Source organism: Bos indicus, chromosome 1 (genome assembly GCF_029378745.1).
Source record: "Bos indicus isolate NIAB-ARS_2022 breed Sahiwal x Tharparkar chromosome 1, NIAB-ARS_B.indTharparkar_mat_pri_1.0, whole genome shotgun sequence".
Lineage (NCBI taxonomy): Eukaryota > Metazoa > Chordata > Mammalia > Artiodactyla > Bovidae > Bos > Bos indicus.
In genome coordinates, this window is record NC_091760.1 from 143206963 (window position 1) to 143233645 (window position 26683).

Sequence of the window (26683 nt, forward strand, 5' to 3'; positions counted from 1 at the left end):
GCCAGCCCCCCCAGGGACATGGCTCCTATTCTCTGAAGTGAGCAAGATGAAGTAGATAATTCCTTTAACTCTAGGGTGCTCTCGAGTTTGTACGTGATCAGGTTTCTACTCAGCTTGAAATTTGACCTGAATGCTGTTTATAATTTTAAATCACTTTCTCTGTTTTTGTGTTTAAAAGGTCACTTACATGATACTGGGTAGATCTTTTTTTTTTTTTTTGGTAAATTCAGAAGGAAGAGCTCTCTAGGGTATTGGTTCTTGAGATGAAAGACCAGAATTTTGGAGTTTGTTCCCAGGGGAGGCAGGTGTCATTCTTCATTACATTTCATATTTATCTGACTCATAGAATGATTGCATGGAGGAAAATGAGACCCATAGGGTTGAGTGTAAGAGGCTCATAATCGTTAATGATTGTTCTCCAGCTTTTTTATTCACTTAGTAAGTGATACCATCAGGCTGTTCCATGGTGACATCTCCTATAGGGAAGTAATAAAGAGTGTTTCCTATGGCATTGGGCAGCGTGGTGTGATGGTGGTAAAAACCTGTTAAATATATAGCCCTGGTATGAAATTTTCACCCTCCCCAGAAGCACCAGAACTATTTTATTGCACACCCACCACCTGCCAGGTGCTTAACCAAATTTACTTGTCTGAGCACCTAGGCAACTCTAGGAAGCAGTTCTCTAGAAAGATTAGCTCTTTATTGAGTCATCCTGTTGTTTAGAAGGAGGATGGAGCATGGAGGCTTTGCCCCCATGTTTCAGGCTTTGCCTTAAATAAAAGACTCTGTCGGTCTTTAAACCAGATCACAGTGGTTGAGGCAGGAGGGTCATCAGCAGAGCCCCTTTCGCTGCTCACGCACAGCTCAAGGTCACAGGTGGTCCCTTTTCCTGCCACCTGTCTACAATCCAACAGTCAGAACTTTAAGACACTATATATTCCCTGGCTATTGTTTTTATATAAAACAGGATTAAGCCAGCAGGACAAGTTTTTTGCTTTTTTTTCACTGGCAGTCATCCTTTCTGTCAGAGTGTTTCAATTTTACGATTTGACAGTTCCTTCTACTCTAAATAGAAAGTCTTAAAGGATGTCTCTGATTTCTGGTGAATAAATGCTCCATTGAGAAATAATTGTGATTAAAACTTCCTGGAAATTGGAGTGCTTTCAAGTTCTAAAAGCTCAGAGAACAGCCTGAAAGCATCCGGAAAGCAGTGGCCGGCTCGTTTACGTCGTGGGTGTGTGCATTTTCTTGTGTTTGTCTTTCTTTTTTCTCGTCCTCAGTGGCATAATAGGGGAGCGCCTCCCCATCCGGTGTTACCTAACCTTCGGGATGCTGGCCAGCGGCGCCTTCACTGCCCTGTTTGGGGTAGGGTACTTCTACAACATCCACAGTTTCGGGTTCTACGTGATAACTCAGGTGAGGTCCGGTCCATGGCTCACCACACGTTGGGTTTCCACCATGAGCTGGATGGGGTGTTCATGTCACTTCTGCCAAGGGAGTAGATGGCGGAGGATGGGAGAGGTGGCAGAGCTGTGTCCTGTCTGAAGTCAGGATCAGCGCTGGACCACACGGCCCCTTCTCTCTCCTCTGCTCTGAGATGCCAGCAGCCACGAAGTCTTTCTTCGTGTCAGGAGTTGCCACTTAAAGAATCCTATCTGTTTTTACCCCAGCAGGGGGATTGGAACATGAATCCCTATGAGTCCTTCTGCCTTTGTTTGGATGCGTTTGAGATGCTCTGTCCTGTCACAGACTTGACTGCTCCAGAGTTGGGGGATGTGGGTGTGGCAGGGGGAGGAGAGGGTTGAGGGGCCTTGGGGGCAGTCAGTGGGGATGAAAAGTGAGGGCCTGACAGAGCTGCAGGGGATCGAGGGCCAGACGGGCCTGCGGCCGGCCCCTTCTAGCAGGCCCGGCGCTGCCCAGAACGCTCGGCTCTGCCCCTGCCAGCAGCCCTGTGGGTAATACTGACTGGACATGGAAAAGGACTCAAAGCAATGATGCTCAACTTCTGAGGCTCTCCAGAGAGTCCAGGAGGATGTTCTAAGATCATGGGGCAAATTATATGTAATTTGCTCTTACAACTTTCGCCACAGGACTTCAAAGAGTTTGGCTGTTTTTGTTACCAAAGTGATGTACACTTTATAGTAATACAGAAAATTAGAATTCCCCAGAGTCGCAGCATGTTCCTGGAGGGAAGGCTGAGCCTGTTGGCCCCCAAGACCAGACCAGCGGCTCCCAGGCTGCCTCCCGGAGGCCAGTCCTTCCCTGCGGAGGTTGGAAGAGACTGGAGGTTGGGCCTTGCTTTGTGTTCCTCCTGAAGCTGTCCCCTGAGGCCACTGAGATGAAAGCAAAGCCAGTTGCCTATACACTTCCTGAGTCCCTTCTTCCAACGAAAGCTCAGGGCGCTCTTGGCAAGTGGAGAATGTTTCTCCAGTTTCCAGGTCAAGGTTATGCTCAATTCAGTGGAGCCTTAGCAACTGTACCTTCTTGATGGTGGAAGGAAGGAAAATGTGCAATTTATAAGCCACGTTTGTGGTTTCATCACAGTTCTATAAAACAGAGAAGGTTTTTCTCTTTTTATAAAGTTTTAGGTTGGAAAGACACTGGACAGCTTGGCCCCAAGCTGTTCATCTCTCAGCAAGAGATTTTCTTTTCTTTCTTCTCTCTGCTTATTCTAAAATTTTCATAGTAGGCATACATTACTCTCATAATAAGGTATATACGTGTGAGCTCAGTCGTGTCTGACTCTTTGCAACCCTATGGACTGTAGCCCACCAGGCTCCTCTGTTCATGGGATTATCCAGGCAAGAATACTGGAGTGGATTGTCATTTCCTTCTCCAATATATATATACATATATATAGGGCTTCCCTGGTGGCTCAGTGGTAAAGAATGTGCCTGTAATGCAGGAGACCTGAGTTCATTTCCTAGGTTGGGAAGACCCCCTGGAGTAGGAAATGTCAACCCACTCCAGTATTATTGCCTGGGAAATCCCATGGACAGAGGAGCCTGGCAGACTACAGTCCATGAGGACATGATTGAGCAACTGAGCACACACATACATATATATAGTTAAAATGCACGTTTGGCTATCGAAGCTCCCATTGAATGGGCTTCTGCCCCTTCTTCCTGTGAGGTCCCTGCTGTGCACCCAAGCCCTGAGCACGGGCTCCCTCCATGTGCGTGTCCCCCTCAGTGGTCCTCTCCTTTGCTCTGTTGCAGATCATCAATGGACTTGTGCAGACCACCGGCTGGCCCAGCGTTGTCACCTGCCTGGGGAATTGGTTTGGAAAAGGCAGGTGAGGAAGGCAGACTTTCCAGCAGCTTTCATTCTTCTGATGAAAACTAGACCACTTTATTTTTAGTTTTTCTTCAGATTGATTACAGAAAAATCACCTAAGTCTACTCTATGAGATAAGATGCTTGAAACCTCTGGGACTTGGGGGTCTGAAATTCAGATGGGCCTTGGTCCCAGGAGATGCCCCCCGTTGTGGGCAAGGAGGAGTCTGAGTCACTCTCACAAGCCCACCAGCAGCCTGGGCTTTACCTGGCCCCTTGGGAACCTGGAAGAAATCAGTCAGGGCCTCGCCCCAGGCCTTTGGAAGCAGAAGCTACATATTCACAGACTGGAAGGTACAGGGAAGTGTTGGCAGGTCCTGTCGAGGTCACCCAGCACCTGGTAGCAGAGCTGTACTCACCTCTGGACCTGACTGGAGTCAGAGGCCATCCTAAAGTTCGTGTGACACACAGCACAGCCAGGACCACGGTTAGAAAGTGGTTGGAGACGCTGGACAACATAGGGAAGCTAAAACAGGAAACCCACTCATCCAGCTTTATTTAGCCATGTTCATCTGGCGGGTTCATCAGCATGAACTTTTGTTAACAAGATGTTTCATCAGATGATTGTATTCAGATTGCATGCTTGCTAAGCTGCTCGGTCATGTCCAGTGCTTTGTGACCTTATGGACTGTAGCCCTCGGGGCTCCTCTGTCCATGGGGATTCTCCATGCGAGAATACTGGAGTGGGTTGCCATGCCCAATTCCAGGGGACCTTCGCCATGCAGGGATCTAACCCACGTCTTTGATGTCTCCTGCATTGCAAGGGGGTTCTTTACCACTAGCACCACCGGGGAAGTGAAGTGAAGTGAAGTAAAAATCGCTCAGTCGTGTCCAGCTCTTTGCAATCCCATGGACTATACAGTTCATGGAATTCTCCAGGCCAGAACACTGGAGTGGGTAGCCTTTCCCTTCTGTAGGGGATCTTCCCAGCCCAGGGAAGATCCCAACCCTGGGATCTTCCTAACCCAGGGCTCGCACATTGCAGGTGGATTCTTTACCAGCTGAGCCACAAGGGAAGCCCTGTAATTAGATTGCAAAGGCACAAATTTAAATTTCAGGCTTTCTAAGAATTTCAGGAAAAGGCCGCTTTCCTCTTTTAATCATAAAATGAATAAGCTAAGAGAGATGTAATTATACAGCCACAGTAAGTGAGGAAACAGCCATCTCATAAACACCCAGTCCTGAGCCTTGCAGAGATGGTGTGTGCACCGCCTGTCTTTGTGACCTCATGGACAGTAGCCATCCAGGCTCCTCTATCCATGGGATTTCCCAGGCAAGAATCCTGGAGTGGGTTGCCATTCCCTTCTCCAGGGGATCTTTCTGACCCAGAAATCAAACCCGCATCTCCTGCATTGGCAGGTGGATTCTTTACCGTTGTGCCACCTGGGAAGCCCCTTTTGTTTCTACATCAGCCTCATGCACTGTGCAGGCACTGTTGTGAGCTCACGTGCTGACCCACTGAATCCCTGAGACCTCACGTGCCATCTCCTGCTTTGTTGTAGGCGAGGTTTGATTATGGGAGTCTGGAACTCTCACACGTCCGTGGGCAACATCCTGGGCTCCTTGATCGCTGGCTACTGGGTGTCCACGTGCTGGGGCCTGTCCTTCATTGTGCCCGGGGCCATCGTGGCTGCCATGGGGATCCTGTGCTTTCTGTTTCTCATCGAACGTAAGTACCATGGATGGTGCCCCTCCCCGGGGTGGGTGGTGGCTTCTGGGGGACGAGTTTAGCAGAAGAGGCTGTTGTGGCTTCGTCCCGGGCAGGCATGGGGTTGCCTGGCTCTCCCAGGCCAGGCAGACTTCCTTCTTAGGTACAGGCTTCCCTGATGAGCTGTTGTTCTCCTGGTCTGGTTGGATTTTCTGTTGTTTCCTGATTTCTGGAGTAAACTGATGTTGTAACTCCTCCTGCCCTGTCCCCTTGCTCTGCAGCATCAAGAGTACGTGGTCTATCTCCACCGGCCACGTTGCTCACTGCCTGGCCCACGTGGCTGTGCCCGCTCACCCCAGTCTTGCTGCCACAAACTGAAACGGTCCTTGCCAGTTGTCTGCTCTCTGATAAGAAATATCCTTGACAATGTTTTAAAACCATGGCCTGACTTAAGCTCATATGTCTTAATTAGACAAGAGTGTTCTACCAGAAAATCCAATCCTTTGTTCCATCCTGGACTCAATACCAGACTTCTGTTTTAACTGCATGTGAAAATAATTTTTAAAATCATGATTGGCAGGACAAGGATCCTAACAGTTACACTAACCGTAGAGAAGCAGGGGCTGCTTTAGCTGTTACATGTCAGGGTGTTCTAATCCCACAAGCTATTCTGATGGGTTGTATTTGGCATTTACATCTTTAATTTGGTGTAAAGCTAAATAAAATCATATGGTACTAGACAGCGCCCCACTGTCAGCTCCCAGGTAGAGATGCTCCAGAGTCAAATGACTTCATCCCTGTGGAACATTAATTGCAGCCTCAGCTTTGCATTCGGAGCAGTTTCATCATCCAAGAGATTAAGGCATATGACATTTCTCACTTCTTTTTTCTTGTTTCTAACGGTAAGCTTTGCATTTTTAAGATAACTACCCATTTAGTGGAGCACACAGGAGGCTCTCAGGCCAACGTTGTCCTGTCGGTGAGGACAGAAAGTTAGATGAGGAATTACCGCCCTGCCGCACCCAACCCTAGCTGCCCCCCCACCCCATGCAAACAGTGGGGGCGCTGCTCACCTCCCAGTTTCACCGTTTCCTCAAGGGGCTGAGGAAGCTTTTAGCAGCATCTCGAAATGGCCTGAACAAGTGAATTGTTAAACAGCTTATGGGCAGGGGAGCTTCCTTGCCGACCTGTGGAGTCAGCTGTAGCTTGCGTGTCACGAAGTTCCGGGAAGGCCACACGTCACCTGTTTTCCTCCGGCTGTCTCCCCAGCACCTGGTGCTGGGTCACCTGGCCTCTCCCGGGACTCCTTCCACTCCGCCACCTGGACAGTGACTCACAGGCACCCCCACCCTCTCCGTGAGTCACTCTGCCCAGCGTCCAGAGTCCACAGTGGCTTTTATTCTCCTCCTTAACTGACAAAGGGTCGGTTCTGGGGAAAGAGGCAAGGTGATGAGGGACGGAGTGTGTGGCAGTGGACAGGAGCTTGTTTCTGGCCTGGCTGGGGCTCAGTCGTCCAGGGTGGGACAGGTTTTCCAGGAACAAGGAAGTCCTGATTTCATGGTTTGTGATAAAATGAGAGCATCCTCCCCAGAGCCGCAGCTTCTGTGGTTGCTGAGGGGCGATGCTGAGAGGGTCTGTGTGGCAGTGACGGGGGGGTGGTTCTCCCAGAGGTACTTTCCTACCTATGCACCATCCTCTCACCCCCTCTCCTGTTTCCGTGGTGACCCGGGGCTTTGCATCCCTTCCCGCCCCCCACCCCCGGCCCACTCTGGGATGAAATGCACCTGCCCAGGTCCCCCCTAAGGTGTTGCTGGGAGATGTACTGACACCGACTTGGGGCACGCTGAGCACTCGTGTCCCCCTCCTTGGCCTGGGGGGAGGCGGCCCTCAGTGGGCCCTGAAGACTAACAGGGGTCTTGGGGTGCTGCAGGCTGGGGGGAGGGTGCTGTGGGGCTGAAGTCCCAGCCACAGGCCCCTCCCCTCCTTTCATCACATTCGTGTGGTCAATGCCGGGTCCTTACATGCAGTCTTAGCCTTTCGCCGTTACCGGTAAATATGGTCAGGTTGTGCAAGGCCATCCACTGAGTTCCTGATCCCCGTTCTTCACAAGGCCCCCAGAAATGCCCTCTCACTGCTCCTCCTCCTCTGCCCCACACCTGCCCCCTCCCCTGCACTGCTCCCGGCTGGGGCAGGCGTCTCTGCACACTCTGGTTCCCCCCTCCCCTCGAGCATCACTCAGTCACCTGGTCCTGCCCTCTCTGCCTTGGGCAGCTCCTCTCTCCACAGGACTGGCCGTGCTTGTCTAAAGACCACCAGAGACCACCCTCGGCGGCTCCCTCTGTCCTCACCTGGCCTCCACCAAGGTCCCCAGGGCCTAGCTCATGGGGTTGTGCACGCCTGCTGGGCGTGGTGTTTCCCCACCTTCCCACTGACCATCTTCCTCTTGAGATCAAGCTCTAGAGCCGCTGCTCTATGCACACGGCTTTGACAGGATGCCAGTTGGTTGTGCACCTGACACCTCCCCCTGGGCAGCCCCTGTAGCCAGCCTCGTGGGAGGAGGCACTTCTGTGGCCCCCTGACCATGCCCACCCCCGCCAACGCTGGGATCACGAGTCACAACAAAGAGAGAAACAGGTGGGCAGGCTCGACCCGAGCCAGGTGCTCACGAATGAGTCTTTTCCTCCTGGCTCCGATGTCACCTGTGAGCCGAGTCCACTGTCCACACTGTCACTCTGACAGGCCGCTGGTCGCCGTCTGCAGCAGAACAGAAGACCACGGGGTCCTTTCTGTCAAAGGGATAGGTCCTATATTCTTCCCCATAACAAGGACATGGCGTTTGTGTGAATGACAGGAGGCAGCTGTAAGCACATCCTGTGTCCAAGGGCAGATCACCTGCAGAGAGGAAAGATCAGGTCCACGTGCATCTTGGTGATTTATTTCTGCTCCTTCATCGTCCCTGATCCCTGACTCTGGGGTGGGTGGCAAAGCTGCAGCTGTGCCCCTTCTTGTGACCAGCAGTGAGGGACAGGCCATCCCTGCTCATCCTTCCTGCCCAGTGCTGGGCCCAAGGACCCCGTGGGCACCCTGTCCTCTGGTCCCACTAGGGCTGCCTGGGAAGGTGCCCTCAGACATATCCCAACCAAGGGGTCACATGTGCCAATGTCCTACAGGTGAAAGCCCAGGAAAAAACACATCCTGGGGACTGGCCATGCCCACAAGGATGAGCCACTGGGACTGCCCCAGGGGCTCCCATTATGGGCACGGGAAAGCTGGGGGTTGAGGGGAGCTGATATCAGTGCGTATCGCCAGAGCCATCAGGTCCACCAGGGCTCCCTGGGCCTACCCTCAGCAGAGGGTGAGCCAAGAGGAGCCTGCAGCCCAGGATCACATGTGGTCCAGGGACCCCTATACTATATCCCACTCTGTGTCTTGTAGGAGGGAACTCCGCTGTGGGAAGTTTAAAGTCCTGTGGCTCAGTTTGTGTTTCAAGGCAGTGAAACTATCTCACCATCTTTTTATAAAAAGACCCAGGTTCTGGGTGGTGGTGGGGGAGCAGAGCTGTTGAAAGGTGGCTTTCTGGATTCTCAAGAAGTGGGGTTTGCTTCCCAAGGCTGCTGCTGCTGCTGCTAAGTTGCTTCAGTCGTGTCCAACTCTGTGCGACCCCATAGACAGCAGCCCACCAGGCTCCCCTGTCCCTGGGATTCTCCAGGCAAGAACACTGGACTGGGTTGCCATTTCCTTCTCCAGTGCATGAAAGAGAAAAGTGAAAGTGAAGTCGCTCAGTCGTGTCCGACTCTTCGCGACCCCAAGGACTGCAGCCTACTAGGCTCCTCCATCCATGGGATTTTCCAGGCAAGAGTACTGGAGTGGGGTGCCATTGCCTCCTCCATTCCCAAGGCTACTCAGGGCAATAAGCTCAGCTCTCGTTCCCAGATCACATGGACATGGTCTTAAATTAGGAAAATGAAAAATGCCTAGCTTCTGGATTTGTTCCTTTTCATGTCCTTCCCTCCATCAATGAAAAATTAATCAGTATATTTAAGAAAGAATTGGAAAGTTTTATTTGAGCCAAATTTGAGCGTTACTATTATCCGGGAAGAGTGTCTTAGAATGCTCTGAGAACTGTTCCACCAGTCAGAAATCAGGACACAGATTAGGTTTTTGAGACAGAAGACTGTACATCAAATGTCATGTTATTGACAGATCACAAATCCAAGTCTGAGCGGCATCGTGGTGGGTCCTGTGACCCCTGACCAGACCCAGAAGGGATGTGATCTTTAAGGACTGTTCTGTGGATGCTGGGAGAATGTTGTTCTTCCTGGATGAGCAGGTGATCCTGCCAATGGGGAGATTTGAAAAGTGAAAGTGTCAGTCGCTCAGACATGTCCGACTCTTTGAGAACCCATGGACTATAGCCCACCAGGGTCCTCTGTCCATGGGATTCTCCAGGCAGGAATACTGGAGTGGTTGCCATTCCCTCCTCCAGGGGATCTTCCTGACCCAGGGATCAAAGCCTGGTCTCCTGCGTTGCAGGCAGATTCTTTACCAGCGGAGCCACCAGGAAAGCCCTGATGGGAAAGTCTGGTCCATGCCTAATCCAGATACAGAATTCACAGTGAGGAGGAGAGGTCTCCAAAGGGCAGAGAAGAATCTTCATGTTTAAATTTTTCTTTGCTTGCTATAAAATATGACTTATTTCACACCTCCTTGCATTTCAGTAAAAGGCATTTTGTTCTATTTCAAGATAGGTGTTTTGTGCCCACTAATCTTTCCTTCTTATTCATCCCATAACATTAAATGACTCATCCTAAATGTTATCAGAGTCCCACTGCTCAGATCTACTGGTCATGTTTTCTCTTTCCTTCTAACATTTACCCTTTAAATGTATCTGACAAGGCTGGTCTCCACAGTACACGTATGTTCTGCTTATTTTTGTTTGTAAACTGTTTTCTGTTTTGCAAAGCGGGCTTCAGATTCATGATGACCTGCATTTGCTGGCACTGGTTGCCCGTTCTCCCAGCTTCAGTGCGCAGGGATCAGGCCGTCTCGGGGCCTGAGTGAGGGAAGGGGTGTGTGCATGTGGGTTTGTGCAGGGGTGGCCAACCTCTGCCCTCACCCACCAGACATGCTGCCTTGCACATTGTCTTTTTTTTTTTTAATGGTTGTTAATTTAGTAAAAGTGTCAGATGGTGCCTTGTTCTGGTTTAATTTCTTGTGTCGGAGGAAGCACCCAGCCCTGATTCACACTGTTCCTGTTTGGTGTTTCAGATCCAAAGGACATCGCCTGCTCTTCCTCCCCGGCCTCGGTAAGGACATGCTCTCTGCTTCTCATGTCTTCCAGGACTGTATCTGGTTACTGTCACCAGCCTGACCCTGTCTGTCCTGTCAGTGGGTAACAAATGTGCACACCAGTCCCACCCTCAAAATATCAGCAGTTTTAGAAAAAAGATTACTTAAAATGATAACAATCATCATTGTCCTCATGTGTAATTGTCCTTGTGCACAGCTCAGACATATGGAAGAGCATCCCTGTGCTGAAGGCGTTCCTGCACTTGTGTGTGTGACCTGGGCTGAAGCTGAGTCATTTCCCCTGCTCAGTCCTCCTGACAGCTCGAGGAGCCCCTGGGGTGCCAGCTTCTCCAGGTCTCATGGGGAATCGGGGCTCCCCTTCCTCTTTCCAACTCTCAAAGGGATTCGGTCAGAGGGAGAGACTGGACTGATTTCTGGGGACGTTTCATCAGATTCTACAACAGTGTCAAAGTTCTCTTTTCCACAGGAATTCTGCTCACTTCCTGTAGGGCCCTGGAGAGACATGGTTGAGGGGAAGGGAGGGCTTCCCGAGGGGCCCCAGAGGCCAGGGGCTGAGGCTGAGCTTGGCTGCTTCCCCATCGGCTCTGTCCCTTCACACATGCCCCTCATCATGAGCAGAGCTCTGTGCAAAGCTGCATCTGCAAGGCCTTTCACAGGTGCTGACTTCTGGGCACAGCCCCGTCCTGGGAATTTCCCATCCAAAGGTCTTCTTTTCAGCATGCAGTTTTTATTTTTCCAGTTCTTTAAAGTTTTTGTTATAGAAATTTTAAAACATGTAAGAAAGTAGAAAGAATAGTATCATGAATGTGCATGTACCCATTACCTGCTCATCTCATGTTATCAGTACCCCTTCTAAGACGCCCCCTTCTCCTCAGGGTTTATTTTGTATGCAAATATTGGTCATCATATTGTAACATTTTGTCTCTGACTATTTCAGTGTATGTTTATAAAATATAAGGATTCTTTTTTTTAATTTTTTTAAATTTATTTATTTGGCTGCTCTGAGTTTTAGTTGCAGCATGCAGAATCTTCTTGAGTCATGTAGTCTCAGAAGTTGTGGCTTGCAGGCTTAGTTGCTTCTTGTCATGTGGGGTCTTAGTTCCCCAACCAGGGATTGAACTCATGTCCCCTGCATTGCAAGGCAGACTCTTAACCACTGGACCACCAGGGAAGTCCCATAAGGACTCTTTTATTAAAAACAAACAAACAACAACAGAAAAGAATAGAAAAACAATAGGGAAAATCAATTAAACTTGTCAACAGAAAAAACACACAACCTGTAAGTTGTGAGCGATGTCTTATTCAGAGAATTCACTGAGGACTGAAGCCTCCCAGTGGCTCTGAGGAAGTGTTCCAAAGAGGTAAGGGAGGGGCCAGGATGGATAGGAGTTTTTGCTGAAACAAAAAGCCACATACTTCAAAAGATTATTGCTAATCACAAAAAACCAGACATCTCAAGTAAATGATTTTATTGCTCGTGTCTGTATCGTAAGATGCAGGAGACTGGGCTCATTGAAATTATTCCTTAGATAAGCATTCTAGATATCCTAGCTCTCTATGGCTAGGATCCTTTTTCATATTCCTGAAACCCCTCAGGGCACCCTTAGAAGGGGGCTGTAGTGGCTGATGGCTTGGTGGCAGCAACATTCTTTGTTTACTGAAACTGGGAGGCAACATTTTTTGACCATAAGTCAAAAGTTGGTTCTTTGAAAAGATCTGTAAAATAGAGACTCCTTTAGACTGATTAGGAAAAATACAGAAGATTCACATTACCAAAATCTGGAATGAGAGAGGGGATGTTACTACCAACTTTATAGAAAGAAGTATAAAGGAATTCTATGGACAACTGTATACTAACAAGTTAGATAGCTTAGAATAAATGGGAGAATTCCTAGAGAAATATAAATTGCCAGAACTGACTTGAGAGAGAATCTGAATAGACCTATAACAAGGAAAGAAACTGAATTATTAATGAAAAGTTTTGATATTAATACAAAGATAACCCCAGGACTAGATGACTGCACTGGTGAGTTCTACCAAACATTCAAAGAATTAATACCAGCTATTCACAAACTCTTCTAAAGAAATAAAAGAGAAAACTCGCCACTTATTCTATATTATCCTACAATATAGAAGACATCACAAGAACAGAAAACTGCAGACCAAGTTCTCTCATGAGTGTAGATGCAAAACTTAACAAAATACTAATCCAGCAGCATATAAAAAGGGTTAAGCATCATGATTCAATGGGGGTTATTCCAGTATACACCTGGTTTAACACCTGAACATCAATTAATGTAATACTTACCTCGATAGAATAAAGCACAGAAACTCTGGGGTCATTTCAATAGAAGCAGAGGAAGCCTTCAACAAAATCCAGCATCCCTGAATGATGAAACACTCAGCAGACTAGACATAGAAGCGACTTGCCTCAACCAGATGAAGGGCATCTATGAAAATCCACAGCTAACATCACACTTCATGATGAACGATGGGATGCTTTCCCTGTAACATCAGGAACAGAACAAGGATGACTGCTCTCGCCATTTCTAGTTAATGTACAGGAAGTTCTAGCCAGAGCATTTGAACAAGAAAATGAAATTCGAGGCATGCAGATTGGACAAGAATAAGTCAAAAGTGCCTCTTTGTAGACGATGTGATCTTGTCTATAGGAAATCCCAAGGAATCCACCAAAAACCTGTTCACACGAATTAAAAAATTAGCAAGATTGCAAGATACAAAATCAGTATATAAAAGTCAGTTGTATTTCTATACATTAGCAATGAACAATCCAAAAATGAAATTAAGAAGGCAATTTTATTGACAGCAACAGCAAAAGGAATGAAATACTCAGAAATAAATTTAACCAAGGAAGGACAAGACTGATACATTGACAACTACAAAACATTGTTGAAAGAAATTGAAGGCCTAAGAAATGAAAATACATCCTGTAGTCACTGCCAGGAAGCCTCAGTGAATATTGTCAAGATGGCAGTATTTCCCCAAATGGACCTACTGATTGTGTGTAATCTATATCAAAACCCCAGCTGGCTTCTTGGAAAAAATTGATAAGTTAATCCTTGATTTCTTATGAAAATTCAAGGAATCTAGAGTAGCCAAAACAATCCTGAAAAAGAGTGAAGTTGGACTCACACATCCCAATTTCAAAACTTACTACAAAGCTGCTCTAGTTAAGGCTCTGTCTATGTTACTATCATAAGGTTAGATATAGATCAATAGACTAGAACTGAGTCCAGAAACAAACCTTCACATGTGTGGTCAACTGTTTTTCAACAAAGGTGCCAAGACCATTCAGTGGGAAAAAGATAGTCTTTTAAACACGTGGTGCTGAGACAGCTGGATAGCCACATTCAAAGAATGAATTTGGAACACGTCTTCATACCATACACAAAATTAAAATGGATTAAAGACCTAAAGTGAAAGTCATTCAGTTGTATCCAACTCTTTGTGATCTATACAGTCCATGGAATTCTCCAGGCCAGAATACTGGAGTGGGTAGCCTTTCCCTTCTCCAGGGGATCTTCCTAACCCAGGGATCGAACCCAGGTCTCCCACATTGCAGGCAGATTCTTTACCAGCTGAGCCACGAGGGAAATCCAAACATACTGGAGAGGGTAGCCTTTCCCTTCTCCAGGGGATCTTCCCGACCCAGGAATCAAACCAGGGTCTCCTGCATTGCAGGCGGATTCTTTACCAACTGAGTTATCAGGGAAGCCCCAAAGACCTAAAGGTGAGAGCTAAAACTATAAAACTCTTAGAAGAAAATACAGGAGGAAATCTTCATGATCTTGGATTAAGCCAGCCTCCTTGGATATGACACCAAAACTACAGAGCATGGAGGTAAAAACAGATAAATTGGACTTCACTGAATTTAAAACTTCTAGGTTTCAAAGGATACCATCAAGAAAGTGAAAATACAACCTAAAGAATGGTAGAAAACATGCACAAATCATATATCTGATCATAGACTTATATCTAGATTATGTAAAGAACTCTGCATTCACAAGGGTGTATCTTTCTGTTTCTCCTTTGCCTTTAGCTTTTCTTTTCTCAGCTATTTGTAAGGCCTCCTCATACAACCGTTTTGCATTTTTGCATTTCCTTTTCTTTGCGATGGTCTTAATCACTGCCTCCTGTACGATGTACAAACCTCTGTCCATAGTTCTTCAGGAACTATCCTAAAGGAAATCACTTCTGAATGTTCATTGGAAGGACTGATGCTGAAACTCCAATACTTTGGCCACCTGATGCAAAGAACTGACTCATTGGAAAAGACCCTGATGCTGGGAAAGATTGGAGGTGGAAGGTGAAGGGAACGACAGAGGATGAGATGGTTGGATGGCCTCACTGACTCGTGGACATGAGCTTGAGCAAGCTCTGGGAGTTAGTGATGGACAGGGAAGCCTGGAATGCTACAGTCCGTGGGGTCGCAGAGTTGGACACGACTGAGTCACTGAACTGAACTGAACTATATAAAGAACACTTAGAACTCAGTAATAGAAAGACAACCTAGTTTAAAGGGGTTAAAAGAATCTGAAGAGGTGTTTCTCCAAAGCAGATAAGTAAATAGCCAATAAACACATGAAAAGCTGTTTAATGTCATGAGTCATCAGGGAAATGTAATCCAAACCATAATGAGATACCACTTCATACTCACTGCACTGGCTGGAATCAAGAAGATAATAGCAGATTGGAACACTCATACACTGCTGGTGAGGATATTAAAATGGTGCAACCACTTTGGAAAACAGTCCGGCAGTTCCTCAAAACGTTAAGCGTGGAGTTACCAGATGACCCAGCAGTTTCACTCCTGGGTGCATCTGAAAGAAATTCAGTGCAGTGTGGTGCGTGTGCGCCCAGTTGCGACCCCATGAACTGTAGCCCCCCAGGCTCCTCTGTCTGTGGAATTTTCCAGGCAAGAATACTGGAGTGGGTTGCCACGCTCTCCTCCAGAGGATCTTCCCAATCCAGGGATAGAACCCAGGTCTCCTGCATTGCAGGTGGATTCTTTACCACTGATGCCACCTGGGAACCAAGAGAAATTAAAACGTATTTACTGTACACACACACACCAATACACATGCGCGTGCGTGCACACACACACATACACACCATAATTCCAGTGGCTGAGCTGTATCTTGTCCGACAAGCCTATGTGGAGGGTGTTTTCTTCCTTCTGAATCTGCTGGTGTAAGAAGGTCTCTTTCTTTTCACTTGTTAGAGAAAAACATTGGCCTATATTATTTCTGAAGGCCTTTCAGTCTTAAAAATGTGAAAGCCATTCATAAAAGTTAAGTTGCCTTAACCAGCATCTTTACGTTTTTTTATTCTTCAGTCTTGTCACTTTGCTGACAAAGGTCTGAATAATCAAAGCTATGGTTTTTCCAGTAGTCGTGTATGGATGTGAGAACTGGACCATAAAGAAGGCTGAGAGCCAAAGAACTGATGTTTTCAAATTATGATGCTTCAGAAGACTCTTGAGAGTCGCTTGGACTGCAAGGAGATCAAACTGGTCAATCCTAAAGGAAATCAACCCTGAATATTCATTGGAAAGACTGATGCTGAAGCTCCAATACTTTGGCCACCTGATGTGAAGAGCCAGCTCATTGGAAAAGATCGTGATGCTGGGAAAGATTGAGGGCAAAAGGAGAAGGGAGCAGCAGAGGGTGAGATGCTTGGATGGCATCACCAACTCAATGGACATGAATTTGAACAGACTCTGGGAGATAGTGAAGGACAGAGGAGCCTGGTGTGCTGCAGTCTGTGGGGCTGCAAAGAGTCGGACAAGACTGAGTGATTGACTCTCTGACATACATCACAGCAGGATCCTCTATGACCCACCTCCCAGAATATTGGAAATAAAAGCAAAAATAAACAAATGGGACCTAATTAACCTTAAAAGCTTCTGCACATCAAAGGAAACTATTAGCAAGGTGAAAAGACAGCCTTCAGAATGGGAGAAAATAATAGCAAATGAAGCAACTGACAAACAACTAATCTCAAAAATATACAAGCAACTCCTACAGCTCAACTCCAGAAAAATAAATGACCCAATCAAAAAATGGGCCAAAGAACTAAATAGACATTTCTCCAAAGAAGACATATAGATGGCTAACAAACACATGAAAAGATGCTCAACATCACTCATTATCAGAGAAATGCAAATCAAAACCACTATGAGGTACCATTTCACACGAGTCAGAATGGCTGCGATCCAAAAGTCTACAAATAATAAATGCTGGAGAGGGTGTGGAGAAAAGGGAACCCTCTTACACTGTTGGTGGGAATGCAAACTAGTACAGCCACTATGGAGAACAGTGTGGAGATTCCTTAAAAAACTGGAAATAGAACTGCCTTATGATCCAGCAATCCCACTGCTAGGCATACACACTGAGGAAACCAGAAGGGAAAGAGACACGTGTACCCCAATGTTCATCGCAGCACTGTTTATAATAGCCAGGACATGGAAGCAACCTAGATGTCCATCAGCAGATGAATGGATAAGAAAGCTGTGGTACATATACACAATGGAGTATTACTCAGCCATTAAAAAGAATACATTTGAATCAGTTCTAATGAGGTGGATGAAACTGGAGCCTATTATACAGAGTGAAGTAAGCCAGAAGGAAAAACATCAATACAGTATACTAACACATATATATGGAATTTAGAAAGATGCTAACAATAACCCTGTGTACGAGACAGCAAAAGAGACACCGATGTATAGATCAGTCTTATGGACTCTGTGGGAGAGGGAGAGGGTGGGAAGATTTGGGAGAATGACATTGAAACATGTAAAATATCATGTAAGAAACGAGTTGCCAGTCCAGGTTCGATGCACGATACTGGATGCTTGGGGCTTGTGCACTGGGACGACCCAGAGGGATGGTATGGGGAGGGAGGAGGGAGGAGGGTTCAGGATGGGGAACACATGTATACCTGTGGTGGATTCATTTTGATATTTGGCAAAACTAATACAATTATGTAAAGTTTAAAAATAAAATCAATCAATGCAAAAAAAAAAAAAGACTGAGTGATTGAACAACAACAGTTGGAGTATAGCTGATTAGGGGCTTCCCAAGTGGTACAGTGGTAAAGAATTGACCTGCCAATGCAGGAAACGTGGATCCATTCCCTCGCCAGGAAGATCCCCTGGAGAAGGAAATGGCAACCCACTCCAGTATTCTTGCCTGGGTAATCCTATGGACAGAGGATCCTGGTGTGCTGCAGTCCATGGGGTCGCAAAGAGTTGGACGTGAATTTGCGATTGAACAACAGCAATGTTCTTCAGTCTTGGATGACTCTTCAGGAAAGGATTTCACTTTTACCCTCTGTTATTCTGAGGGTCTGGAGTCTTGAGAATAAACTGAGCAGCTTTGTTTTGTTTTAAACATTTGCCTTATTTTTCCTTGGTAGCATTTTCATGAAGACAGTATCCTTGCTGCAGTGAGCGTAGCTGTCATTTCTGGTCGTTGATTCAGTAATTGCTCTAATTAACTTTCTTCCCTCAGCATCCGAGAGGCTACGAGAATGGTGCACACAGGTTCTGGCCGCAGAAGCCAGTCCCAGCCGAGGAGAGGAGCAAGCCTCTGGTGAGTTCCGCAGGCAGGCAGTTGGGGTCCTGCCTCAGTGACACCTGTTGCAGACACCCAGGGTGTTGTATTTCTTCAGTTCACATTTTTGTTCATTTTGTTTGGATGGTGGGCTGTGCTTACTTTAAGTTTGTGACTTGAATTTGTGAGCGATTCATTCATTGGACAGCCATCTGCAGCATTTGGGGTTGCAGCCCCTCTCCAGGTGAGACTGTGCCAGGGGCATCATCCCCTCACCCAAAATCCTGTCACCCCTGTGGACCTCACATCCTGGGGGAAAGAGGGCAGACATGGGGTACAGGGAGAAACCAACCAGACAGAGCTGCCCAGAGAGGACTGAGCAGGCGCTAGTTCAGGCCTGGTCTTGGGAGCTTCCCTGAGCCAGTGGCCTTGGACAGAGGTGTCTAGGAGGTGAGGGCTGAGTGTGCACATACTGACCCAAGGGGGTTTCAGGTGGGGAGAGCATAAGGTGGGCTGGGAATAAGAGGGGGACCTGGAGACAACGTAGAAAGTCAGCTTCCAGCCCCTTCACTGCCTGTCCATTATACAGAAGAAGTTGAGGCACAGATGGGCTGAGCTCCCTGCCAGGTTCCCCTCAGAAATGAAGAGGTTAGATGCAATCCAGGGCTCTTCCCTGGCCTGGGCCTCACCTGAACCTCTCCTCTTAGGATGCAGTCAGCCCTCCGTATCCAGGGGGCTGTGAAACCTGCCCATATGGGGGCCGACTGTTCTTAGCCATCGAATGCGAGGGATTTGAGTCTCTAAGGGGAATCCTGATACCAATCCCCTACAGATCCCGGGTACCAAGGGAGGACTGTGCTCCCAAGAAATGCCTTGCATCGCTTCTGCCTGGCTGAGCACACCCAGCTGCAGGGCCACTTTATATTTGGTTATAATCCTTGAAAGTGTATGGTATTTTCCTTTCAAGTCAGTTAGCTTAAAGGAAAAGTGTTCTAAACAGACTCCTACACTTTTTTTCTTTATTGTCCAAGGGAACTATTTCAGGTGGTTGAAATAATGGAAAAAGGAAAAATAGTGTCTCATACAGTTTGGTTCTTGGATTTTAGTGAAATTCAACTGAAATGCTTTCAAATCTCTACTCATTTCTGAGTTTCCATCAAAATCAGGTATCTCAGATTGGGCTGATGTAACAAAAATATCATAGACTGGGTGACTAAAACAATAAGCATTTATTTCTCACATTTTAAACGTGTATTTCTGGAGGCTGGGAAGTCCCAGATCCAGGCTCCAGCAGATCCGACATCTGGAGAGAGCCTGCTTCCCAGCTGGTGGGCAGCTCCCTTCCCCAGGAACCCTCACATGGTGGAGCAGGGAGGGAAGCCAGCTCTCTGCTGTCTCTTCCTATATGGGCACTAACCTCCTCACCCAGCTCCACCTTTGTGGCCTAATCACCTCCAGGAGGCCCCACCTCCTAATTCCATCATGTTAGAGACAGGAGTTCAACATACACATTTGGGGGGAACAGAAATACTGGTATAAAGCATCGGGTCTTAATCAGTGTCCAGATGGCTCTAATTCCTCTCCATTTGTTCCAAAGACTTACCCTTTTCTAAAGGTGCGAGCCAGGCCCTGTGTTCTGATGTAGTTTTGTGTGTGTGTCTGTGTGTGTGCTCAGTTGTGTCTGACTCTTTACGACTCCACGGACGGTAGCCCATCAGGCTCCTCTGTCTATGGGATTCTCCAAGCAAGAATACTGGAGTGGGTTTCCATGCTCTCCTCCAGGGGATCTTCCTGGATCCCAGGAGGATTGAACTTGGCTCTCCTGCATTGCAGCAAGATTCTTTATCATCTGAGCCACCAGGGAAGCCCCTTTAATTGATATGTCTTTTTTTTTTTTGATAATTTTATTTATGACTGTTCTGGTCTTCAGGGCTTGTGGGCCTTCTCTAGTTGCAGAGAGTGGGGCCTACTCTTTAGTTGCAGCTCAAGGGCTTCTCACTGTGGTGGCTTCTCTTATTGCAGAAATGGGCTCTAGGGCATGAGGGTTTCAGCAGTTGCAGTTCCCAAGCTCTAGAGCACCGGGTTGTGGTTAAAGGACTTAGTTGCTCTGCAGCCTGGGATCTTCCCAGACCAGGGATTGAACCTGTGTCTCCTGTATTGTCAGGCAGATTATTTACCACTGAGTCACCGAGGAAGCCCTGGTATGTTTATTTTTTATTTTATTTATTTCTTTTGACCATGCCTTGTGGCTCAGGGGAATCTTAGTTCCCCAACCAGAGAATGAGCCCAGACAACTTCAGTGAAAGTGCCCAGTCTTGACCACAGGGATCAAACCTGCATCTTTTGCATTGGCGGGCAGATTCTTTACCACTAGAGCCACCTGGGAAGCCCCTCTAATGTAGTTACTGGCCAGGAAAGCTAGCCTTGTCTTCTAGATGGGACTTCCTCTTCCTTTTTCTTCTACAAACGTCTATGTACCAACATGTCACCTAAGAGACACTGACATATTCCGAGGCCCCAGTAGGTCCTGTTTCAGGCTGACCTTGATGTGCACATAACCAGGCAGGCGTCGGCGGCGGTGGAAGGGCGTCTCCTTTCAGCTGGCCCCGGCGCACTAATCAGGCCTGGTCCCCTCCCTTCTGTCGTAGGAAGGGCTCACGCACTAGGTGGCCCTCAGGTCAGCAGGCAGGATGAGTCACAGGTTTGACAGCACACCCTGCTGTCCCCTTTCACAGAGTGACCAGCTCAGAGCTGAGCCTCACCCAGGCCCCTGACCACGATGGCTTTTCAGCTGGGACTGCTTAATCCTTTCCTGCCCCAGGCATGGTTCTTAATGACTTCATGGAAAAAAAAAATCATAAAGAAGGGAGTAGGGTGAGGACAGGAACAGAGAAAGAGGCTCTGGGATCACTTCCCATGTGGTGACCTGCATCCAGCTTTGTGGGTTTTCATGATGTCATGTTGCGGATGGTTGACATTTGTCTTCCTTATAGCTATGTGTCTTTTTTGTCATCTTTGGCTTCTCTAAGGGTCTTTTGTTTAATAATTCTTTCCACTTTCTGTTTTTTATCTTTTTAAATTTTATTTTTATTGAAGTATAGTTGAATTACAATGTTGCGTTAATTGCCTGCTGTACAGCAAAGTGACTCAGTTATACACACGTATATTAACACATTCTTTTTCATATTCTTTTCCATTATGGTTTATCACAGGATATTGGATATAATTCCCTGTGCTCTATGGTAGGACCTTGTTTATCCATTCTGTATATTCCAAGTTCCATCTGCTCACCCCAAACTCCCAGCCCAACTCTCTCCTACACCTCTGAGGGTCTTTCTGATGGGTGTGGCTCAGCAACCACTTAAAGGGTGCTGAGCGGGTGTTTAGATGCTAAAGGTTAATGCCCGAGATCGATGGGATTGGGGGTGGGGTGGGAAGGAGGTCCAAGTGGGAAGGGATATATATACATATACATACAACTGATTCACTTTGTTATACAGAAGAAACTAGCACAACATTGTAAAGCATTTATACTCCAATAAGAAATTCTTTAATAAAAACAGAAATAAAGGTTACTCCACCCAACAGCTCCACGTGGGGCCAGCACAGGCTGAGGCTGGGTCACTCATGCAAACTCCCGCGTGTGTTTGCTTTCATCACACTGAGCCCTTTTGCTCTATGAATGTGTCAACCTCAGAGTGTGGATCCTCGGCTGAACAAGCCCCCAGCCCACTGAGGGCTCTCTGTCCCAGGAGATGCCCTGGGGGCTCCAGGCACACCACTTTCTGTACCTAGTTCCCCCAGGGGGTCTCTGTTGGTTCCCGGAAGGAGGCAGCTTTGCTCTCCTGGTTCGCTTTGGGACCCCCCTCCCCCACCATGACCTCACTGATCCCTCGTCCAGACGCTGCGAAATACGGGACCTGGGAGGCTGGAATCACCCCCTCCTCACTCCCCCAGGTTGTGCATAGAGGATGAGCAGGTGTGGGCAGGAGGTTGTCTTAAATGAAAACAGGGCTTCCCGACCGGCCTGAGGGGCTCCTCACAGCTTAGGGCAGAGAGGCTGGACTGGGGCTTTGAACCCAGCATACAGAATACTGTACCCAGTGTTCTAAACAAGGAAGGGCCAGTGCCAGCCCTGGGCTGTGACCAGGTGGGTTTCTCTGCTGGACCTGTGATTACTACCGTCCTGGTTGAGCAGTTTTTTCTCTTCCTTTTTTCTCGTTCAGTTCAGTTCAGTTCAGTTGCTCAGTCATGTCCGACTCTTTGCAACCCCATGAATCGCAGCACGCCAGGCCTCCCTGTCCATCACCAACTCCCGGAGTTCACTCAGACTCACGTCCATCGAGTCAGTGATGCCATCCAGCCATCTCATCCTCTGTCATCCCCTTTTCCTCCTGCCCCCAGTCTCTCCCAGCATCAGAGTCTTTTCCAATGAGTCAACTCTTTGCCTGAGGTGGCCAAAGTACTGGAGTTTCAGCTTTAGCATCATTCCTTCCAAAGAACACCCAGGGCTGATCTCCTTCAGAATGGACTGGTTGGAACTCCTTGCAGTCCAAGGGACTCTCAAGAGTCTTCTCCAACACCACAGTTCGAAAGCATCAATTCTTCGGCGCTCAGCCTTCTTCACAGTCCAACTCTCACATCCATACATGACCACAGGAAAAACCATAGCCTTGTCTAGACGGACCTTTGTTGGCAAAGTAATGTCTCTGTTTTTCAATATGCTATCTAAAGCATCTTTTAATTTCATGGCTGCAGTCACCATCTGAAGTGATTTTCTCGTTATCTGGCTGCATTTCATGGTTCACCTGTCAAAACATTTAGTGGTTAAAAACAGTCTATCCTGCGGTTCTCAGCCTAATGACACAAACGGCTCTCTGGGGGCCTGCTCCCAAGATTGCTATACTGGGTCTAGGGTACAGCCTGGGAGTCTCTCAGAGTGCCTAGGAGATGCCAGGGTTGAGAACAATTGATTTTGTTTCCTACACAGGACAGCTGGTGCTAGTGGTAAAGAACCCACCTGCTAATGCAGGAGATGTAAGAGATGCTGGTTGAACCCCTGGGTTGGGAAGATCCCTGGAGGAGGGAATGGCAACCCACTCCAGTACTCTTGCCTGGAGAACCCCAAGGACAGAGGAGCCTGGTGGGCTATAGTCCATTGGGTGTCAACTGACTGAAGTAACACTTAACACACACACAGGACAGCCGTGTATTTCTCCCGAGAGAAGTTTATCTCGAAACTCAAATAGAGGGTCTCTGTGTTCATATACCTCTGTGGCATTTTTTGTCTTCAGGAGGATGCTCTGGTTCCAAGCCGGGGCTTGTCGTCTGCATCCTGGAGCATCAGAGCACACGGTTCACTGTGGCCATGCTCACCAGAGGCCAGCTCTCGATGTCCGAGCCATGCATGGCGGGAACCAGGCTTCTCAGCGACGCAGCCAAGAGGGCGGTGCTGGGTGCTCAGTGCCCGAGGGGCTGCCCGTGCTGCAGCCTGCCACTCTGTTTTCCAAATTTCTGTTCTTCACTAGAAGAGAATTCTGATATCAAGAAAGAGATGTGGCAATGCTTTGTCATTTTTTTTTTTTTTCAATTTAACTGCATTTTGAATCCTGCTTGCACAGTATAGTGTGAGTGAGTGATAATCACTCAGTCTTTGTGCCCCAATGGACTGTAGCCTGACAGGCTCCTTTGTCCACAGAATTCTCCAGGCAAGAATACTGGAGTGGGTGAGATAAATCAATAAAACCTGTTTGATTTTGTGGAAAGTCTGGAATACATAGAAACATCTCTTTTTAAGTCTTCGACCTTCATAGTGCCTTTATGAAGGAAATTTTCCAATCATCCTTGCTCTGACTTGATGTCCCACCCTGAGTTGGGGACCACTGTTCTCTGCTTTAATGATGATAAACTTTAGGGATGTCCAGAATCAAAATTTATGAAATATTGGAATTAGTTTATGAAGTTTAAAATAATATTGTTTGTGATCATGTACGTCCTTTGTGAACTCCTTAAAAAATACAGGATCGTGTAGAAAATTAACTGACATTTCATACAAATTACACATAATTCTGGGGCTTCCCTGATAGCTCAGTTGGTAAAGAATCTGCCTGTAATGCAGGACACCCCAGTTTGATTCCTGGGTCAGGAAGATCCTCTGGAGAAGGGATAGGCTACCCACTCCAGTACTCTTGGGCTTCCCTTGTAGCTCAGTAAACAATCCGCCTACAATGCAGGAGACCTGGGTTGGGAAGATCCCCTGGAGAAGGGAAAGGCCACCCACCCCAGTATTCTGGCCTGGAGAATTCCATGGACTGTAGAGTCCATGGGCTCGCAAAGAGTCGGACATGACTGAGCAACTTTCACTTTCACACATAATTCTACCACTGAGTGATAACCATTGTCAGTTTAGAATTTAGCTTCTTTTTCCCTATAAATAAATCCAATAGTTAACCTACTTAAATAGGTTTATATTTAAACATTCAATGAGATCATAATGAAAATGCTTTTGAATGATGTTTTATTGCTTAATGTATCATAAGCACTTTCTCATGTCTTCAAATCTCACAACCTTTTTTTTACAACTGCAGAATATGTTGGTTATGTGGCTGTTCTTCAGCAATTTTTCTCAATAATGGTGTGACATTAATTTTATCATATAAGTATTTTTCCACATCGAAAAGTATTTTTTGCAAATAGAGTCCTAGAGTTGAGTCAAAAGATTCTGCATGTCTTTGATTAATGTTTCCCAAAACCACGTGGATGCTGATGGCCATAAAAACAGTGGCCATGTGAGGATGTTGTCCAAGGCATACCCACCTCCCAAGTCGACTGCCTGATAACACGTCTTCTTCTTTTCCTTTCTCTTTTTCTGCGGGGTTCATCTCCAGGACCCAGAGATGCAGCGTCTACTGCTGTCGGATGGGAAACACTCGGGCCACCAGAACCACGTGGTCGTCCTCCCGGCAGACGGCGGGGGCGGCATGGCAGCCATCAGCTTCACAGGGGCCCTGAAGATTCCCGTGAGTACACGACCCTCTTGAAAGGGGGCATTTGTGAACAGTGAACAGTGTCTGTTTACTACAAATTACACATAATGCTGTGAACAGACACTGGGCTGTTGATAAGTTTAAAAGGAGAAGTCCATGATCATATTATCTACACATTAGAAATCCAAGTGCTGTCCTTATGGCTGTTTTGTTCAACTCTTTGTGACCCCATGGAATGTAGCCCGCCATGCTCCTCTGTCCATGGGATTCTCCAGGCAAGCATACTGGAGTGGGTTGCTATTTCCTCCTCCAGCGGAATCTTCCTGACTCAGGGATCGAAACTGTGCCTCCTGCATTGGCAGGCAGGTTCTATACCACTGAGCCACCTGGGAAGCTCATAGAAATCCATAGCATGAACCAGAATTGCAAGCAGATCAGCTCAGGGCTGAATAAGGCTGCAGTGTTTTGTTCACCTGTTAATAGTTATAAAATATATTATATATGTATATTATGGATGTGAAGTCCATGAGCTGCCAGAGCAGAGCATGCTGGGAGCTGTGCAAAGGCCTGGGAGCAACTGTGTTCCTCTGACGTGGAGCTGTGGAGGGGTACAAAGGCAGGGAGCCAAGAGCAGAGACAGGAGGAGGGGGAGAGCACACTGGCCGCTGGGGGCCACACTCTAGAACACCTGGCTCCTGCCCTTGGGTGCCTGTTCAGGGGAACAGATGCAGGCAGGGGCACTTCCCTCATTCTGGCCTCGGGGACAATTGGAAGAGGGAACCCAGAGGCTCCATAGCAACTATGCTGAGCCAGAAACCTAACAGTGCACCCAGAACCTCAGCATCATGGCACCCAGTGAAGAAACTCAGAACTGCTGCTTTAAACAGAGAGTTCTGCCAGCTCCCAGATAAAACTGGGCTGCCGAGGGCCCAGGAGCTGCTCTCCTGCCAGAAGAGACTACTGAAGGTCCAGCCTGGACTTTCCAGGGTCCCTAACAAAGATATATGGGGGTTTGGCCTGCAGGAGATGCTAGTTCCAAATAAAAGTTATTTTTTAAATTTGTTAATAACAAGTAGTAACTTTTCTGTTGTTCCTTTATTGTGTAGCTGGGTCAAATACTGCTGCTAGAATTAAGTGCCCACCATAAATAGGAGTTGGGTGGAGGCAAGAACAGGCTTCAGAGCCCTGGCCTGGCCTGCCCTGGGCGGGCTGGTTACGCCCGGCACAGGTGGTAACCGCTCTAGGCCTCTGTTTCCTCACCTGTAGTGCAGGCTCAGTGGCTGTATAACTAGTTAGTGCTGTTCTCGGGATCAAATGAGATCATTAACTACACAACAGGCACAATGCCACACACTTGGTAAGCATTATACACACCGCCCATACTGGGTGTGACTGTGAAAACGTTGTTTAACTTCCAGAGCACTGACATGAATTGCATACTGTGTCCTCTGCTTGGATTTGAAGGGCGTGCATAGCTATGCACTGTGATAGCCTGGGAGAAGCAACCGAGGTGTCGGCAACTGAGCAGTCGGTTCCTTAGTGTTTACCCGATTTCTCACGCTCATTTCCCAAGCAATACCTGGACTTACTATCTCACAAGGGCCACCTCTTTCTAAACATAGTCACAAAATGGAACATATAAGCATTTCTCAATAGCCATGAGACCCCAAACCTCAGTTTCCTCATCAGAATCTACATTTCTCTTCTGGGTATCACTGAACTCAGGTCCAGCTGCTCGCTGCTTGAACTCAACACTTAAGAAGCAAATGCTGATAGAAAGGAAAGTTGCTTTAACCAGAGTAGCCAGCAATCAGGGAGGAGGACTTGTGT

The 26683-nt window shown here is 47.4% G+C and overlaps 1 protein-coding gene across 6 annotated transcripts in view; it reads left to right on the forward strand.

The window, feature by feature from the left end:
* The window catches only part of SLC37A1 (solute carrier family 37 member 1), a 102684-nt gene that overhangs the window by 56145 nt on the left and 19856 nt on the right, over positions 1-26683 (forward strand). For all 6 annotated transcript variants that reach the window (XM_070795364.1, XM_070795379.1, XM_070795353.1 and 3 more), the window contains 6 exons: positions 1281-1416; positions 3219-3295; positions 4838-5004; positions 10252-10289; positions 17826-17906; positions 24755-24886. In XM_070795364.1, the coding sequence (XP_070651465.1) occupies positions 1281-1416; positions 3219-3295; positions 4838-5004; positions 10252-10289; positions 17826-17906; positions 24755-24886 (631 nt within the window). The remainder of the gene's footprint in view (positions 1-1280; positions 1417-3218; positions 3296-4837; positions 5005-10251; positions 10290-17825; positions 17907-24754; positions 24887-26683) is intronic.